Genomic DNA, 19,144 nt, shown 5'->3' with positions numbered 1-19,144 from the left:
CTCCAATGTTTTGTCAAGAATCTATAAAAGTGCAAGAAAGTAGACAACTTATAAAAACAATAGTTTTGCCAGTTCTGTACATTCTGCCTTTGAAATCAGAGGCAATTAAGGATGAACAAAACTACTTTCAAAGTTTCAAAAAAATAGTGTTAGTTCTGCTGACATTTTGCTTCATATTTTTCCTTTGGTTGAAGATGACTGTTGGAATAAGAAATGTTTTTTTCTAAAATTAGACCCCACCTTCCTTGATTGAAGTGAAAAATGATCACTGAGTTATAAATGCATTGAATCCTCAAATGCTAGTCCCTTTTTTGCAACTTCCTGACAGAGGGAAATAAAATTTAATTTGATTTTGTAGTGTAAAGTAGTAATTGAAAGAGAAATAGACAAGGGAAAGTAAGATATAATGGTATTTAATTTTCTCATAAGATTATTATTCCATGGGCATTAAAGCTTTGATCTCAGGACCTGCTAGCCACTACAGGCCACTACTCTGTTGATTGCAGAGAGGGTGCTTTCATGATGATTTGTGGTTGAGGCAAGTGTGTCATCTGAGGTGACCATGAAGATTTGATTTTCCTTTGTCATTGCTTTTGGTTTACAGTAGTGTAATAAAATTAAATTTTAAGACTGTAGATGTGTTGCATAAAGTCTCTTTCTCTCAAATAGTAGACGAGGAAAGTTTGAAGAGCTCACCTTCTGCTTTATCCCTGCACAGTCACAAATTTGCAACAACAGACTTGAGAGGCACAGTCCAAGACTTCTTCCTAAGGCACAAACATTGTAGAAGGGTTCAGAGAGATAGCAGAGTTGCTTTTGTCTTTAAATTATTTCTGTGAGAATGCATTAGTAGGGGAATAAATGAAGTAATACATTTCAGTATTGGATGATGAAAAGAAGGCTTCTGGTTCATTTAGAAAAAGGTCAAGATCAGTTTTCAGGAGAATAAAACACTGTTTTGAATTATGCTAAGAACAGACTGTCCGACTATTTCTGGTATTAACGTTCATTGCTATTGGAGAAAAGATTTAACAATAGAAAGATGAGAACATGAGAAAAGAATGTCTAGAGGGAAGGCAGTCAAGGATGGGATTCAGTGGCTCTAGCTTTGATAACAAAGGCAAAGAGTGGTCTCAGACAAGTCTTTTCAGATTATTCTGGTACTTTCAGTAAACCCTAAATTTACCTAATGCAGGAAGAACAGTATTTCTAAGCATTTTCAAAAACTCCAGAGACAATTGGTTCTCACTGATGTTGTTGTAGCTATTGTGAATTTATCTGGAAGATGCCATCTTAAGTTTTTGACAACTAAATCCTGGTTTACATGCACACTTTATGAATAAGGCCTGTATCTATATTTTAAAAAGTTGGTTTTTTTTTTAAGAGAACTCTGCCTAATAGGAAGTGGGTGCTATGATTCTTTCAAAAGCTGTACTACATTCTTGCTGTATTGTCAGTTTTGTTTATGCTAAAGATTTTTCTGTTGTCTTATTTTGTTTTCCCAGAAAAACTTTACAACTCCAGTGGACGGGAACTGAGACGGGCACTTTTTTCCTTGAAACAAATATTTCAGGTGAGCAAATAATAGCTGTATATTCTGTGATTTGAACATGAATTTATTTTTTTTTTAATTTAATTTAGAGAATAACTTACAGTTTCTGGCAAAAGAGACTTTTAAGACTTCATTTGCAATTTGGAATTGACCAGTTCCTTTTTAGAGTCTTTTATTTTTGTGATCTGCAAACCTTCCCATGTTCCCTCAGTCTGTCAGAAGGACGAGATGTGGTGTAATGGCAAAGTGAGCAGTGTAAATCTGCCAGGAAAGGAGACAAGAAAATTGAAACTCTTAGGTGGAAATTTAGACTGCTCTTTAGACAGTGACATATCTTGGTATTGGGAAGACTTGGAAGGGAACTTGAAAAGGTGAGCCCAGGAAATCATGAGTTAGGGTGATGGCCCAGTGTTGGCCTGATAATGGACAAATAATCTGGGTTTAAGCCATATCAAAAAGTGAAAACACTAGTGGGAGACATGCAGCAGTTCTGATGAGGAACCAAAATGCACTGGGAGATCTCTGAATGTGTTTGAATTTAGGCTTAGTTTAGAGGGAGAGATTTACTGATAAGCCGAAAAGATGCTTCATAGAGCTGAGGAGGATATGGTAGTGACTAATCATTTTAAGGAAAGGCATGGATTTGAATGTGAATCTTCATTATGGAGGAAATCTGAAATCTGCAGGATTTTGGGTCCTGTGGGGAAGTAGACAATGTCATAGATAAGTGGTATGGTGCCACTTCATTGGCTTGAATTAAAATCTTGGATTTCAGATTGGTTTCACTTGATAAGGAGAAGGACTTGGGAAAACTGCAGGATGCGAGGAAACTTGTTGGAGAGAAGAGGTCAGGAAAAGTGAAAAAAAAAATCCCATCTGTGTGAATTAGAGGAGGCTCTCAATGCAATTCTAAAATGGAAACATTAATTTGAGACATTCCTTTTTCAGTAAATATAAGTGAGAGAAATAAGATGAGCACTTCTTTACTGATGGATCCAAATGGAGGATGAAAACCTATAATCCCTTTTTTAGCTATACTAGATAGGTGGAAAAATTTTAAACTCTTAGTTTAACATTCTTGCTTTGTTTTAAATAGACATTTATTCTAAGAAGAATAAAAACATTTAAGAAATATGCAGGTCTGCAGAATTGCAAATTTTCTAAACCCATAATCCTTTTTATGGGTTTCAAATTTAGAATTTAGAGAATGCCAGAATTAAAATTTTCTAAATAATAGGAGGGGGGGGACCATTTAATGTTAAATCTTAGTAGTTGAAGATGTGTGCTGGGTCAGCAAAATGTCCCTGATTTTTGAATTTTTTTGACAAAGAAATGAGTTCCAGTTCGAAACAGTCTGGTCATCTCATGAGTGCAGATTGGGAAAATCACTGTCTGTTCAAGAAACAGTCCCTCATTCCCAGAGGGATATTGCTTGAGAGTCACAGGGAGGCAAGTTGGGTTTCCCTGTGAGGTTGCCAAGCGTGTGGCCTGTGTGTTCACAGGAAATCAGGCAGGTTTCCAAGAGTCTTCTCTGGTTTCTTCTCTTTTTGTGCACCTCAGCTATTTCTGGGAAATGTTTGTATTTCTCTGCATTTATGTGTTACACAGAAAATCTAGGTACTTGCATATATTTAGCAATGAGAGGCTAAGCCTCTCTTCCCACCCATCCTGCACCTCCCATCATTAATTCCCTTCCATCATCCATGCCCTTCCATCATGGATTGTCCTAGTTTGGGTATTCATAAATGCCCTCTTCCCTATAGGTTATTTGAATTCTAGTAGATATTTCTGAGCACAAGTGCTCAGTACTTTCAGAGAACACACCAGTAAGAGCTCTCTCTGCCAGCTGATCAGTTGTTCTAATGAAAATGCTGTTTAAATATTTATCCTAGTTATTTAAGGGGTTGACTGTGTTGAAGAGTAACAAGAGAGAAGGGAAAAGCGATGCACAAACCCATATCTGTGTAGGAATTGAGTTTTAAGTGAAACCTGTCTGGCTGTTTTAGGATATAATTTTCCTTTAAGAATTTAACTTTCTTGTTTTCTAATGACTGTGGTAGGGAAAGGAATTTGGGAATTATCAATTATCACATAAAGAAGCTCTTGGTGGTAGAACTGTGGCTAATTGTTGAGCAAACGTTCCCTTAAAAAATCTACATATACTCTTAAAATACAGGTTCTCCTACGGGGGACTTGAAAAGTGTTCCTCAGGCTGGAGGGTATCCTTAGAATATGCCCAAGTATTTGAGGTAGTACACTTTCAATTGGAAAACAAGCCCGTGATAACCCGGGTTTACCTGCCAGCTTTGCTGACATTAACAACAGCATTGCTAAGGGCATCCTGTGAGTGTGATTTTAGTTTATCCCATAATGAACCATGAGAGAGAATGTAATTTTGTATCAGTTTTAGAAAGAAAAGCTGTTCCAGTTCTTTATTGAAGAAAAATACAAGTAAATATAATAAGTTTATATTACAAATGAAACATTTTTGTCCAAAATGTCTTTTTTTTTTTTTTGTATGTGACATGAAAGTATGTCAGCATTAGAAATTTATCATTATGGTAATAGTTTTTTTAAAGTGCGTTGTTCAACATAAATATATTTTTTAATTTTGTATGCCCTTAAAAGAGAGTATTTTAAATTTCTTGAGAGTGTAACATTTCAGAAATAAGATGTTGACTTCAAAAGAGTGTTTTCATAATAACAAGATTTATGAGTGTTATGGAGACTTCATCATGTCTTTAAGTGCCAGGACAGTTCATAACACTATTTTTTTTTATAATTTCATCATTGTTGACTTAATTTGGCACAGTTCTATGTCAGGATCATTTTTAATTTAAAGACCTTCAAGTAGTGTGCAGTGTCTCATTTGCATTAATTGGGAATAAGCCCAAGTTTTGCATTGAATTTGAATTCCAAATAGTCAGAGCTCTTGATTTGTCACGTGAGGCCTGAAAAGCTTAGCAATGTTTGGCAAGAGCAATGTCTTTGTTTCAAAATTTAGATGAAAGATTCATTTGGCAAGTCCACACTTGGAGTTTCTCTTTGATTTCTTCTGGTGGGCTGGTTTTGGCAAAATGATGAAGGTTATGTGGGGAGTTTTTCTTTGACAGTGCTGCCATTCTGTTCCAGTCATTCATTCTGAAGGGGTGAGAGAGCCACAATGATCATCTTTTTCTGGATTGTACTGCAGTTTCCCTCCTCTGTTTACTAGTATGCTTTTTGACAAACAAACTTACAGAGTAAGATAGGATTGACAACCAATACAGTTTCTCTCCTTTTGAATGGATTTTCTGACAGACTTCTGAATTACCTAAATCTTGTATTTCTCAAAACCTTATGATTTTTGTGCAAAGTGCTAAAACTTCCAAAGGCATTGAGCAGAATCCAGCCGAACATAGAAAATCAGGATCAAAAAATGTTATTAATTTCATAAGACTAAAAAATACATTTGCTTAAAGCATTTAATTCAATATCACTCTTAAAAGCAAAAAAATTGGACAGAACCACAACAATGAATATAAATAATACTGTGAGATTTAAGTGATGATATAAAAGTTTTTTGTAACATGGCCTGTGATACAACAGGATGCAATATAAAGCTGGCATGCTTTAAAACCTGTAAGCAAGTATACCTTGTAGTTAGAAAGCATAGTTTCAAATCATGCTGATTGCATCATTTCAAAATAGGAAATAACTGGATAAGAATATGATGCTGTAAGAAAAATAAGAAAGCCGTAAAGCACGTTTCAAGTCTGTTGAAATTTATAATCTTGTAGAAATCTGCTTATTATAATTTTGGAAAATACTTTTTATCAATATCAATCAATGCATTAGGCTTTCTGATAAGCAGACCTCAAGTGTATATTTTAGTCTTTAGTCTTCAGGAATAAAAGACAGTTCTTTTTTAGGATTGTTTTGCCTGCAAGTGTCATTTGACAGGGGCAGGGACAGGAGATCTCCAGTTAAGTTTTCTTAAGGAGCCTAGATACCCCTTTTGTGTTGTGATCAGACTATCAAGGGACACAGTTACAAAATTCTCTTACAGAATTTTCATCTGTTGTTGAGAAATTCATTAATCATTGAACAATTGAGCTTTGTGTTAAAAAATGTCACAAAGAACAGCTTTGTGGGGGCCCTGGAAACATTAACTAGAAGGTGTTTGGAAGACACAATCTTATCAGTGAGTGAAATCAAATGTCACACACTTCAGCTGCTAAGGAGTCATCAATCATCCTTAGGAGTGCAGAAGGAGTATTCTGTGTTTGCCTCATTGATCTCAAGGAAGGAGGCTGCTCCTTCCCCTCCTGCAAGCATGACTGATGGCTCCTTAGGGTTTGAAGCTATGTGACACTTGATTTAGGGGCTGCTGTCATCACTTGTGAGGAAGCAGCCTGCCACCTCTCCCCTTTAAGAGCCTCTTGGAAGGGTTCTTGTTTAAGTCATGTAAAAGAGAAACCTTCATTTCCTTCACAAATCAAATTCACCAGAGTTCTATGTAGCAGTTTACAGATCTGTTTAATCCTATTTTACAAAGGAGATGTCTCATTGCTGTTTAGAGATTATAAATAAAATAGATATGACACATTAAATGTCAAAATTATTTTCTCAGTTCCATCAGCAAGTAGAGTGCCTTCTTCACGTCTAGACAGTGTTACAGGCCAAGATCTAAACAGTGCTTAATGAGAGTAAAAGATGTGAACTGCTTACACCATAAAGATAGACTAAAACTTGGGAACCCACCCGTATTCCTTCTCTAATCACTGTGGATGTTTGAATTGTAACAGGAAATGTTGTTTAGTGTGATGCCCCTGTCTTCTTTAGCTTTCTCAGGTATGTAATACAATGCCTGGATGTTGCTTGATCTGGTTGCTTATCTGCCATGAAGAATATACCTTGTAGGGTCTGCTCTAGGTGACTTTTCTAGGAATTTTTAATTCTGCTGTTAACTGGGAGGACAGACACACCATGTGTTGATGTATCTGCTGTCTATGAAAGGTGAAAAAAAAGAAATTCCGTCCCCAATAAGTCAGTGTATGTAGGGAGGTAGACTGTGGTAAACAGAGATAGGTACACCAGGACTTCTTTTTGTTCATTTCCCGCTAAATGCCATTATAGGGGGGAGGCAACCAAAGATTTTCTACCCTAATAATTGAATAGTGAAACTGAGGTGTGACTTTTTGGATTGCTTGCTTCTTGCACTCACAGGAGAAAAAAAAATTATGGGGGGGGGGGGGAAGATCTAATTATCTGGGCCTTATTAACTGAATAAAATGAAATATTGAAAGCAGGAAGGTGCTTACAAATTGTTCAACATGTCAAATAGGAGCACAGTTTCTTTTCTGTGTTCTTTCTTTCAGCCTGTTTTAAGAATTGTAGCACAGTTCAGTTCCCTCTCTGTTTATTGTTCTGCACAACCCAAAAAGGCAGCCCAACATTTGCAGTAGTAGAACCTCATGGTAATTCCGGGACTTTTCTCAGGTGAACCTGGCATTCATCCCAGGTACAAAGTTAAGTGCAGTGGCAGCACTGGAAGTAAACATTATCTCATCACAGTAAAATGGCTTTCCTACACTCATCTGTTGCAGAAATCATGCAGGTTATATAAAAGTAGTGAAGTTAAAGTCACAGAAAAGGAAAGCACTATGCTCAGAGTAAAGGGGAAAGAAGACTTTTTTGAAGAAGATGGTGAAGATGGGGCAAGATCACAATAATTCAATCTTGGTACTTGAAGAAAGCAAACTTAAAGAACATAAGTGACACGGGAGCAACTTTGTTGTGCAGGCTAAGGACCCTTTCCTCTCAAAATTTTGTCTTTAATTAACTTAAGACAACAGTAAATTTTTGGGGTTTCCAGTTACATCCACTGAAGGAATCTTTGTTTTTGTGTTAGTTGTGCAAATCTCCATTTCCTTCCCTACATGTTAGATGCCAATATGTGTGTTTTACTGACTTGTTATCTATCAGAAAAATGTAAACATAAAAGACCTAAGGTTGATTTTTCTCCTTGGTCTAACCTAAATTTCACCTCTTTCAGTTTGTATCCGTTCCTCCTTGTCCTATTGCTACAGCTCCTGATGAAGAATCCCTCTCTGACTTCCCTGTAAGCTCTCTTCAGATACTGGGAGGTTGCAATGAGGTCTCCATGCAACCTTCTCTTCTCCAGCCCCAATTCTCTTGGCCTGGTATTGTAGAAACAGCGCTCCAGTCTTCTAATCCACTTCATGGCTGTCCTCTGGACTTGCTCCAACAGTTCCATATTTTTCTTATGTTGGGGACACCAGAACTGTGCAGAGCAATCCAGGTGGGGTCTCACCAGAGCAGAGCAGTGGGGCAGAATCCCCTCCCACACCCTGCTGGCCATGTTGCTTTGGATGCAGCCCAGGATGCACCTGGCTTTCTGGGCTGCCAGTGCACATGGCTGGCTCATGTTGAGTTTTTCATCAGCCCAAGTATCCCCCACATTTTTCCTCAACATTTTCTCCACAGGGCTGCTATCAATTGCTTCTCTGCTCCACCTGTAAATGTGTCTGCAATTGCCATTACTCAGATCACTTTGCTGAACTCCATGAGGTTTGCATTGGCCTACCTCTCAATCCTGTCATGGTCCCTCTGGATGGCATCCCTTCCTTCCAACAATAGAACTGGGGATAAATTTTCATCGTTGTTGTCACCAGAAGCCATTGCAGGCTGGCTAAGTATATTGCCTCACTGAAAGTAGGGGGGGATGGTAATTTCCATGCATGCTGTTGTAAAATGTTGCTCCATATAAATAGATGAAAGAATAGGAAAAAAGGGAACAATGTAAAAATACTGATGTCTTTGTGTCATGTTATGACCATGCTTCTACACAGATGTATATGAAATGAGTTGGGAAGATGTAAAGACTGGTGAACAGAGGAAAACGAGGAGTGGAGCCACAGCATGGAGGAGTGTAGGGAAAAGTTTGGAAGGAAGAGGAATGGAAGCTTGGCAAAGCTGGTGAGGTCTGTAAAGTGGGTGAAGTGCATTTGCAATGAACAAGTAGAGCAAGGGGAAGGAGCTTCCACTGACATACAAACCAGCTGCTTGGTCCTTGCAGACCCTTTACCACCTAAAAGCTTCTACCTCATTTATTTCTACAGCTGAGCAATTTTGGGACATCCCAGTCCAGGGGAATCTTGTTCTCAAGGAGCTGTTTTTCTAGGTGTGCTGGTGGGAATTTGACAGAAGATAGACAGTAAGTGAACCTGCCAAGCACCTCTCTTGGGGTAGTTTCTGGGTTACCAAGTATCACAGAGTGGAGATGCATGTCTGAGAGAAATGGACTCTTTGTCACAGCAGAGGACTCTCAGATCTGTGTTTCCTTCATCTTCTAGGAGTAATGCCCTGACACAAAAGACTTGCCTACTTAACCACTGGCTCATCTAGTCCATACATAGAATTGTTTTGTAGCTTTGCAAATAATTGAGGTTGAAATGGGAACACAGTCTTGAGAGACTCGTAGGGCTTCATTTATGTATGGATGTGTGTAGCTGTTGTATGGATGTGTGTGTATATGTGCATGTGTGTATGTTTTTGGAATGATTTCTTTCTAGATTTGTTTGCAACAGATGACTTGGCTTTTAAAATGGACTGAAATAAACAGTGACAATTGAATTAGATAATATCAGGCACTTCTGGATTGGCAATCTAGTATTTTAATTATATCAATAATTTTGGAGTCCAAAGGACAGAACTATAGTTTGAAGTGTGGGAAAGCAACTATAAATTATATCTTGGCAATCTGTGCTCCTTCGATCACTTCCTGACTATGTTTACTCAGTTTCAAGCCAGAGTGAGTTTTTCTAATGGCAAACATTGCAAGCCAATCTTGATCTGCAAAATGCAACCTGTCACTTAGCCAATAAAAAAGCTGGACCATGGAAATGCTTTGGGATTTCTGTTTCTAATAGAGCACGACATAACTTTTATTACTACATCATTTAAGTCTTGTCAATGGGAGTAATTATCTTGCTGGTAACTTCAGCAGATGTGATGCATACTGAAGGCAGGTAGCAATAGTTAAAAACATTATTTTGGAGGCTTAGTTGTGATATATTTCTGATGTAGTCCCTGAGGTTGCAGAGATAGGCAGCTGAAAGGGTGGCTGAGAGGAACTGCATGTTAATTTTCCATTGCTGCTGGGGCTGGGGAGTTGTATGAGCCTTTGAAATTGTACAGGGAGCCTGTGGTTATGAAGGCTCTCAGGTCATGGAAATGTGTTCTGATCTGTGCTGCCACATGGCTACTGCTGCCCAGGGCACTCAAATTAGGAGCAAAGTATGGGGTTGGTTTGTTTTTTTTTTTTTTTTTTTTTGTATGTGAAGGTCTTCCAGAACCAGAGGAATGCTTAGGAAAAAAGATCTGTTTCTATCCTCCTCATACTATTAAGTATAGGAAGGGAGGAACAAGAACCTACTCGTTGTTGATGCTATTGCTAATAGAAATCTGGATTTTATCATTCTGCCTTTATGCACTTAGTAACTGAGAAAAATTTTGAGGTATATTGGGCAATATTCCTTTATTTTACTTTCTTGTGGTGGAGTGCCAGATACATTGTTGTTTGACATTTATGCCAGCGAAAGCCTGCAGCCGTGCGTGGTTTGCTCTTTGACCTGCCTCCTCCTTCCTCCCTTTCCTCACCAGTCAGCTGCTGTCCCTCTGCTGCTAATTTACATCCCCAAATGAATGAAGCTTAATCCCTAAACCTTAATCCTCCTAAAACCAGCTGAACTTTGTGATCCTATCTTGACTTTGCGGGAGATTAAAAATAAAAAAGAGGGGGGAGGTGAGGGCTGTTTGAAAAAATGTGCTTTAACTTCTAAAGAGTGCAGCCATCTTTTATGTTTTTCAGAGGGCTAAAATGCACCGGCATTTTATTGATCAATATAGTTTTCCTTGTTATTTTATTTTTTTTTCACATTGAGCTTAATCATTTGGGGTTTCTGTTTCGGTTCTGTTTCCTTGCTGTGCAGTGTGAACTTAGCAGGAAAATCTGAGGAAGAGAGCTTTCCAAAGAGACCTTTGTTCTGACATAATAATGTGGACTAGGGACAGTGCACTCTGCCATGATACTGTTTCATAGATGAACATAGCAATGAATCAAAATTTCACTAGCTCTCCCTCTTGAAAAGTATGGATGTTTACTTCAGGAGCCAGGCCAGGTAGTATCTGAATGAGCTGCGCCCTTTCTGCTCATAGAATTTTGTATTGATGCTGCCAGCATCTTGTTCCAAAAGATTTCAAGCAGCAGAAGAGATTACTCCTCCTCTTTAAGTTGGTATATATTTCTTCTGATATGCATGGTGCCCAGTGAATTGGCGATATTCATCTTACCTTTTGCTAGGTGAATTATTACAGTGTTGGAATGTGAATGCAGTATATCTTTGTGAAGCTACAAGTTTTGGTCTACAGACAAAACCAGAGCTGACCTGATAATCAGAGTTTAAATCTCTTAATAGGGATGTTGCAGAGTGACAGAGCAGAGAGGAAAGCTCTTCCTCTAGCAGACAGTGAAATGCAGCAACCACTGGAGCTGGTTTGAATGCAATGCCCTCTTGTAAACCCACAGGCAAAGCTTAGAGAGGAGACTCTCTTGTCTGTGAGTGGTACTCTCTCTGCCTGTGCTGCTCTCACTTTTAGGCTCGATTGCAGCAACTTTTGCATTTTGGAAGGTTTGGTCAGTACGGAATGTGATTGCTGGCTCTCTCAATAATGTGTCATGTGGAGAGCACAGGCTGGGGAATCTGGAAACCATGGGAAACTCATGGTTTTCCTTATTTAAAGAAATGAATATTATAAAATGTGCAGTCTTTACATAACAGAAACAGGAGAGAATTGTACAAGATAGAATTAAATATGGGAATGCTTAAGCACACAGAAACAATAGGTTAGCTTATTAAAGGAAGGGGGGGAGCTCAAAACATAAAAATGAGATTCTTCTTGGTGAAAATCTTATAGACAAGCAACTTGTTTTGTTTTATGATTCCTTGGAAAGACAGTATTCTGCACAGCTGTTAGCCACGTAAGAAAGAAATACATATGTGCATAGTCAAGTGTGAATATTCTTTACTAATTCAGTTTCCCCAAATACTTGGAATGAAGCTTTCAACAGTGCTTGTTAGATTAAAAAAAAAAATCCCCTCAAGAAACTATGTTCCAAAACCTCAATTCTTATTAGGAAATGAAGCAACTTTCTTGTGGCATAAAAATAATGATCCTTTGGGTAAATGCTTTCAACCATATGGCCCACAGAAATATCAGGCTTCAGAAAAATGTATCTTAAACGGTACATAAACAATTTATCTTTGCATGTGGGTGGAAGCTGCACACCAGATAAAACATGTTCTTGCAAAGTGCTGTTCCTTAGAGAAACATCTTTGGTCTCCATCTTCAGGTAAGACCCTGCAAAATTGCATTATAAAATATATCAAATGGTACATACGTGTGGGAAGGAAGACAATGGCCCCCACTGCTTCTGCCAGAGGCACAGGAGCCCATGGTACAGGCTGCTTGATCACAGGGTTTGTGGGGTCTTTTTAGTTGCTAGCCTAAGTTATGGAGGTGAAAAAGTATAGTCTGTGCATTTTGTCAACCATGTAAGCAAGTTCTAAAAGTCACCACTTTGAGTATATTTAGTGTCTTTTCTGTTATACATTGGATGAAAATACACTTCTATTGCACAGACATGCATTTTCTTCTTTGAGAAGCCTAAAAAAGAAAGAGACATGATCTAATTGAAGTCGGTGAATAAATAAGAAAAATATATTTATCTGATGAGGCCGATGGCACCTTTTCATAACGACTTTTAAGTAGCCAGCCTTTGTGTCACTGCACAATCTATATGGTTGCAGGAGCTTAGCAGTAAGCTTAGAGAACTTTGCCTGTTTTGCTGCTTTTCTCATCAGTGCCTTAATGCCTGATGATTAAGAGCTCATAAATCTTTGCAGTATTAGCAGAGGAGTCCACTTCCATAGCAAATGGCAACATTTCCCTGCCTCCTTCTAGCTGCTATCACACACGTGTGGCATGCACTTGTAGGTATCATTGTCACGCTCATGCCATATATTCTGAACAATGAATGCTCTCTTCCTGGTAACCTGAACCTCTTAACCACTGCTAGAGAGTAGCCTTTACTCTTGAGGTCACCTAACTTGGCAAGTCAGTGAGTTAATGGGTCTGAAAAGATTATCCTAGACCAAAATTGATGTAAACATTCTCCTTTCAATGTAGAACGTATGGGCTTGCGTGCCTTTCATCTTTCACTGCACATTCCAGATGTTTGCTTCTTTCCTCTCATCGTATATACATGATGGGATAGATAATGTACTGAGTTGAGATTTATGTCTAAGGCATGATGTGTTTGTACTCTACTTCATTACACCTTCTTTTTCCCTTTTATTAGGGAAAGGAGAAGTACCTTAAAAGCATTTTTTTAAATTCAGATTTGATTTGTTTATTCAGTGCTTTCCAAAAGCAGTCTGGTTGGAGTTCCTCATCCCCTCTATTTCCTCTGCTGTTCCCCTGCAATATATCTCCTTTCAGTCGAGGGTAACTCTATGACTTGGTCACTTTGAAAAAGTTCCAGAAGACAGACCTCAAAATTTGCTTTGAAAAGGTCCATATTAAAAATTAAATAATTAAATAACTAACTAGACAAATAAATAAATACCATCAACATAAACCCTTAATTTATTTTGATAATCATTTTTTCCCCAGGTGATGCACTAATATGTATTCACTATTTAAGATTATGGGAAAACATTTTAAAGTTACAGTGGGTGTTTCAGTGTTGATCTTTCACTGAATGTCAGCAGTCCTTAATTACTAAATGCTATTAAAAATTTTATTTTGTTTTTTGGGTTCAATCTGGAAGATTCTTAAGACTGAACTACTGTTAACTTCTCTGCTATATGGACTTTTTTTTTGTTCATCTAAATGTCATCTATTTTTCCCAAACAGGCATTTTAGGTCTATTAATAAGAGTCAAAATCTGCCACAGACCACAGTTATTCATACTTTTTCCTGTTTTTCCAATGTTCTTTATTTCACTATGTGTCAATCCAGAATAGATTCCTTTTTTCCTCAATTCAAGGACTATGCAAAGACACCATGCAAAATGAAAATTAAAATGCTCAAGTATCAAGAAAAGACATTTTAAGAAAAAGGAAATGTTTTTGAATTAGGATTACATTACCATCCAGAAAAAAAAAGTGATAATTTCACTCAATAATTAGATATGTTATATATATTGTTTCTCTTAAGTTAGACAACTTGTTACCATGACACATAGCCTTAGTTTATCTGAAACCTTAATTTACTTTACATTAAGGTTAATCAGGAGACTGTGCAGATATTTTTCCTCTCTTGAGTTTTAAGAGAAACTGGATTCACAGTTCTTGAGAAGAAGAAATTATTCAGGTATTTTGAGTTAAAAACACTGTCTAACAAAGGGATACATGGGAGGGAGCACTCACCTGGTGGTGAAAATGAATACAGGGAATTTGTCTTCATAATATTGTGGGATTGCATGTGTAGTGCCTTGGTGAGTTTTTAAAATTCTTAGCTTTCCAGAAAACACTATTAAGGCTTCTATCTTGCTACTGGAACCACACACACACAAAAAAAAAGCACTCCTAAAAGATAAAACATTGAGACTAAAAAATAAGAAGAATTTTTAGCTCAGGGGTGCATATGCAGGGCTGAATTTTATCTTATGTATTTTGGGCTTTTACAATATCCTTTCACCAAGATGTGGGATATGATTGCATGCTTCCACTTTGTATACTTTCATACTTTATTTAAAGGATAAATCACCTTTATCATGTGATATATTTGTGTATCTGTACATGACTGTATAATAGTTTTCAAATTGTTTTAACAAATTTGACAAGCTAAAACATGAAATGTTTTTTTTTTCTCATAATTTTTAAACTTCTCACAAACTAGATCACCTTCCTGTTATTAATATCCCCTTTGGTCAGACTGTAGGAATTATGTAAATTATCTCTGGTGAAAGAAGGAAATTCATAGTAAATACACCATCCAGCTGAAAGAAACTTGCAATAAGTGAAATGTCTCACTAAAAGGGGCTTGATTATTTGATTTCTCTTGCCAGTTTGCTAAATGTTTGCCATGAATTCAAAAATCACTCTCAACAAATTTACTGTACAGGTCTTGGGTTCTTGGAGCTGCATTATTGGGAAGCTGGAATTTATGTCTGTTACACTGTTGTGTATGAAAGCATAAATTAAGATTATTTAAAAGAAGGCAGTTAGCAACTGGGATTGTCTGCAGAGCAATTCTCTCCCATTAATACCTTTAATTGTCTTGTGCCTAATTTGCGTGGCTAATTCATTAAGGGCTGTTTAATCCAGCTCTTAATAGCTTCTTACTTGTCTGCATGAGCCTTCTATAAGAACAGACAAGCTTTAGATGCGGGGCTTGTTAGTCCCTTGGCACAGTAGTTATGCATGTACGGCCCAGGAAACCCCTCCAGTCCCTGGTGTCACTGTGTTGTGGGATCATTCTGCTACCCTGAGGAAAGAAATGATGATGAAAAAATAGTGAGCCACTTTAGCAAGCATAAACTCCTGTGAACTTTTCTCTTGTATTTCCTGTTTTCCATCACAATGTAGGAATATTTTCTACTACTGCACTTATCTTTAACACTTTACTTTCCCATTCTAAATATAATGAATTAATATTATGTTAAGGTAAGAAATATAATATTACATTGCAATAAAACCAGTTTTAAAGTTTTGCTGTACACAGCTAAAATACTGAAGCTAAGGAATAGAGATGGTGTTCTCTTCTTGATCCTGACACTTTAGGGCTTTAAGGATATTTGTTTATGTGGTATAATGAGGGATTTAATATTGTGGAGAATGTCTGCAAGCCTTCAATGAAAAAAAACAAAAGTCATATTTTGCAGATTTTAATTTTCTGTAGTTGACTGAAAGGTTAAAGCATGTTTTTTTTCCTTTGCACTGATGTATTTCATTCTGATTTTAAAACTCAAAATTCTGCTTTTAGTCCTCCATATAACAACTTTCGTATCAACTTGCTTACAACATGTGAAACATAAAATCAGTGTTGCAGGCATGCACTTGGTTTTTACATTATAATCTGTTTCTTTGTGTTTCAAAAATCTAATTCAGCTTTTCTTTCTCCTGTGACAGGATGACAAGGACTTGGTTCATGAGTTTGTTGTTGCTGAAGGCCTGACATGCCTAATCAAAGTGGGAGCAGAAGCCGACCAGAATTATCAGAACTACATCCTGAGAGGTAAAGGAAATGCATCCAAAAGTTGTTTTCATTGCTTGGAAGCTCTTACAGGTCTGCAGCAACTTGCTGTGTGAACTGTCTTTGAACTTGCTTCTAAGTGTGGTCCCAATTCTTTCATGTTATGCAAGAAATTTAAGGGAAGATTAATACTCATCATTGAGCAGAATGATTTGGAATACTTGGAATCATTATGCTCTCCCCACTGCTCACCTTTTCTTGTAGATTACTCTGCAAATCTCTAATTCTAAGAAAGAAAAGACATTCTAAAGTCTTCACTGGATAGCTGTGTCAGAGGGCACAGAACAAAGTAACTTCTTGGAGTGTGGTCATCTATTACAAAGGAGTGCTGTTAACAGCTTGGATGCAGCAGGAGTAGTTCTGAGAGCTGTGTTTCTCTCCTTTCTTGCAGTGATGGCTGACTGTTGACTTCCCAAGCAGCATGGAGGGTCTTCTCCATGCTGCTTTGACAGTTAAAAAGTACCAGGGAAACCAAGAGGGGCAGCACCCAGCCTGCTCCATCACCCTGTTGGGAGATGTATTTTCTTATTTTCTTATTTCTTTTCTTTCTGTTGTGGTGCAGCAGAATGCAGCACCATTGGTATCTCTGGATGTCATGCAGTATTTATGGAATAGACCAGGAGAAAGTCATACCTTAAGGGGTCAGTTGGCTGGAAACAATTTTAAGCTGTCTGGCATTTTGGAGTTAAACAAGCAATGAGAGGTTAATGTTCTGTTCTTTGTACTTAAAAGATAACTGGCAAAGGTGGGGTTTGGAGAGGGATTTGGAGAAGGTGTGCTATGTGATTAGAAAGCTGATTTCCTCTATTGTAGGCCAAATGGATGCATGTGTTTTTCGTCTAGCCAGGGAACCTAGACTGTAAGTTTGGAGAGTTTCTTCAGTATTTTGAGGGGAGAACAGTCACTCCAAGGGATCTTTGCTGCTGGATGATCTCATAGTAAATGGAGGCTGATTATGAATACATAGTCGTGGTAGATTGCTCATTTGAGTTTTCTTAGACTGACGTATATAGCTGTATTTAAAAATGTCACTTTGATGTATTTAACTGCTAAAACCCAAACTACACTATGAGGAGCAAAAAGAAATCCCCAAAAACCAAGAAATATAAGTAGAAGGATTTTGTACAAACCAGAAATGCTGAGTTATGGAAAGCAAGGATTCAAATAGTAAGTGGAGCTTCATGCGGAGACGTTGAAGATAAGACCAGGTTTGGAGGTGTAAAAGAAACAAACCAGTACTACAGGAATTATGTTCCATGTCAGTAGTGGTGCAGTCACATAAAAGTACTTGAATAGAAGACAAGAACACAGAAACATGCGCAATTAGAAGTTTCTAGGAGAAAACTGGCCATAGATGACCTTGGAAAATTCAGACAGGAATCAAAATAAAAGTGCTGTATGGGACAGTCTGGCCCTCAGTCTAGGAGCCTTCACATTCTCATTCCCTTCCCATACGCTAATGCATCCAGCATTCAAGGAGATCGAATGTCTCATCCTTCTGGTGGCTTTCAAGACCCTGGTTTCCATGATCTAAAATTAGAAATATTCACATAAATTCAATGAATGGTAAAACAGAGATTAGTGTCAATGTCCATGGCATCATACAAATGCAACTGCAAACTCACCTTGTTGGTTTATTATTAACAAGTGATTACAGCTTGTTCAAAATTAAGGTAACAAAACAACAAAACAATATTAGCAATAAAAGAACCTAACTATGTAGAAGTATGTCATAAAGGTAAAAACATTATTTTAGGAAGATGCTTTTAGGGATTGGTAACTTCTGAAATCAGGTAATTTTTTTCCCTACATTGCTGCTGTGTGAAGCTGAAGTTTCTCTCTGAGTAGTGTATCCTAGCATCCTTTACAATAATATATTTTTTTCTTTGCTATGTGGGCTTCATTTCAGTTTTAGTCTTGATTGTCTTTCAGGAATTTCAAAGCTTGTTACAACTCCAAAATTATGTCAGGTGGTTTGCAGTTCCAGGAGGCAGCATGTACTTTCTGAATAGCGTGTGCAATGAGATAAAGATAGATTTGGAAGTACGGTATAGCCAAACAATCTTATCCAGATACATTGAGGAGGGTGCTGAAAAGAAGCATCATGTAAGAGTGTTTCTGGTATATTATTTTTGGAAGATCATAGGGACTGGTTAGGTTGTTTTGTAGTTTTTTTGGAGTTTTTTGGGGTTTTTTTTTTGTTTGTTTGTTTGTTTTTGGGGGGTTTTTTTGTGGCAGTTTTGTGTACCTATTGCAGTGTTGCATTTTACTAAATGTGGAGTACTGGTAAATAGGTAAATAAATTTTACTAAAGGTACATCACATCAAGTTAGCACAGAGGTGGGTCCTGTAAGCTCTAAGATTAGTGTTAAGTAGTGGAGGTTTGAGAAGTAAAAAGTAGTCTTTTTTGGAGATCTTGTGCCTCCCTGCTGTGGTGTCCTTGTTCTGCAGATCCTTTTGGAGTGGAAATATTCTCCTTATTTTCATTGCTTTTAGCCTAAATCATAAATAGATAGGATTTATCCTAAGTTTCATATTCTGACATTTCTCCAGCACCTTTGTTGTCATTCACTCTTTTCCTGTGGCAATTCTAACTCAGCTCACAGGGCTTGTGACAGTAAGTGGCAGCCTTAGGCACAGCATTGCCTCCTTTGCTTCGAGGACTCACCTACACGAGACTGTCCATCATCTTTACTGAGCAATTTCCCAGTGTTTCATATCAACTTGTTTGCCTGCACTCATCAAGAAATAGCTTTGTACCTTGGAGAGAAAATAGGCTGGAAATAAATGTATGCTTAAGAGCTGTAGGTGCTTCAGTGAGTTCCAGGTACAAGTTGTTTCTTGAGGATATTATTTTCCTTTTTCCAAAAGTCTGCATTGTTTCACTCTAATGTTTCCTGGTTGTGGATTTCTGCTTAGGGGTTTTGACTTGGTTCAAGTCAAACTGAGCCGCCAAAAAAAGATTAAATATGAGGCATGAAAATTTTAGTTTCTTTAATGGGTAAATGAAGAGAAGGCAAGTGTGGCTTTTACATACAATGCTGAGAAATGCAGACAGTTTATTGTTGAGTGCTAAGGAAGGACTGTTTATTTCTGCTCAGGTCCCCTGAACTAGGGCTGTTTGACCATACATTTCCCAAAGTGTTCCCTTCTGTCAGCATGTAACTTATAGACTGGAAGCCAACTTCCAGCAGCCGGGCTTCTCTCGAGGGTTACTTTTTAAAAAGACTGGCTTAGAAAACAGCTTTTGATTCTCCTTATTTAACA

At 37.7% G+C, this 19,144-nt stretch overlaps 1 protein-coding gene across 4 annotated transcripts in view; it reads left to right on the top strand.

The window, feature by feature from the left end:
- FHOD3 (formin homology 2 domain containing 3) overlaps window positions 1–19,144 on the top strand; it is a 372,140-nt gene that overhangs the window by 168,186 nt on the left and 184,810 nt on the right. For all 4 annotated transcript variants that reach the window (XM_084215776.1, XM_084215777.1, XM_084215775.1 and 1 more), the window contains exons 4-5: window positions 1,506–1,573; window positions 15,754–15,859. In XM_084215776.1, the coding sequence (XP_084071902.1) occupies window positions 1,506–1,573; window positions 15,754–15,859 (174 nt within the window). The remainder of the gene's footprint in view (window positions 1–1,505; window positions 1,574–15,753; window positions 15,860–19,144) is intronic.

The sequence above is a fragment of the Fringilla coelebs genome (genome assembly GCF_963513975.1).
Source record: "Fringilla coelebs genome assembly, chromosome: 1".
In the NCBI taxonomy this organism is placed as follows: domain Eukaryota; kingdom Metazoa; phylum Chordata; class Aves; order Passeriformes; family Fringillidae; genus Fringilla; species Fringilla coelebs.
The sequence above is the reverse complement of the archived record's forward strand: the minus strand, read 5'-3'. Positions and strand labels throughout refer to the sequence as shown.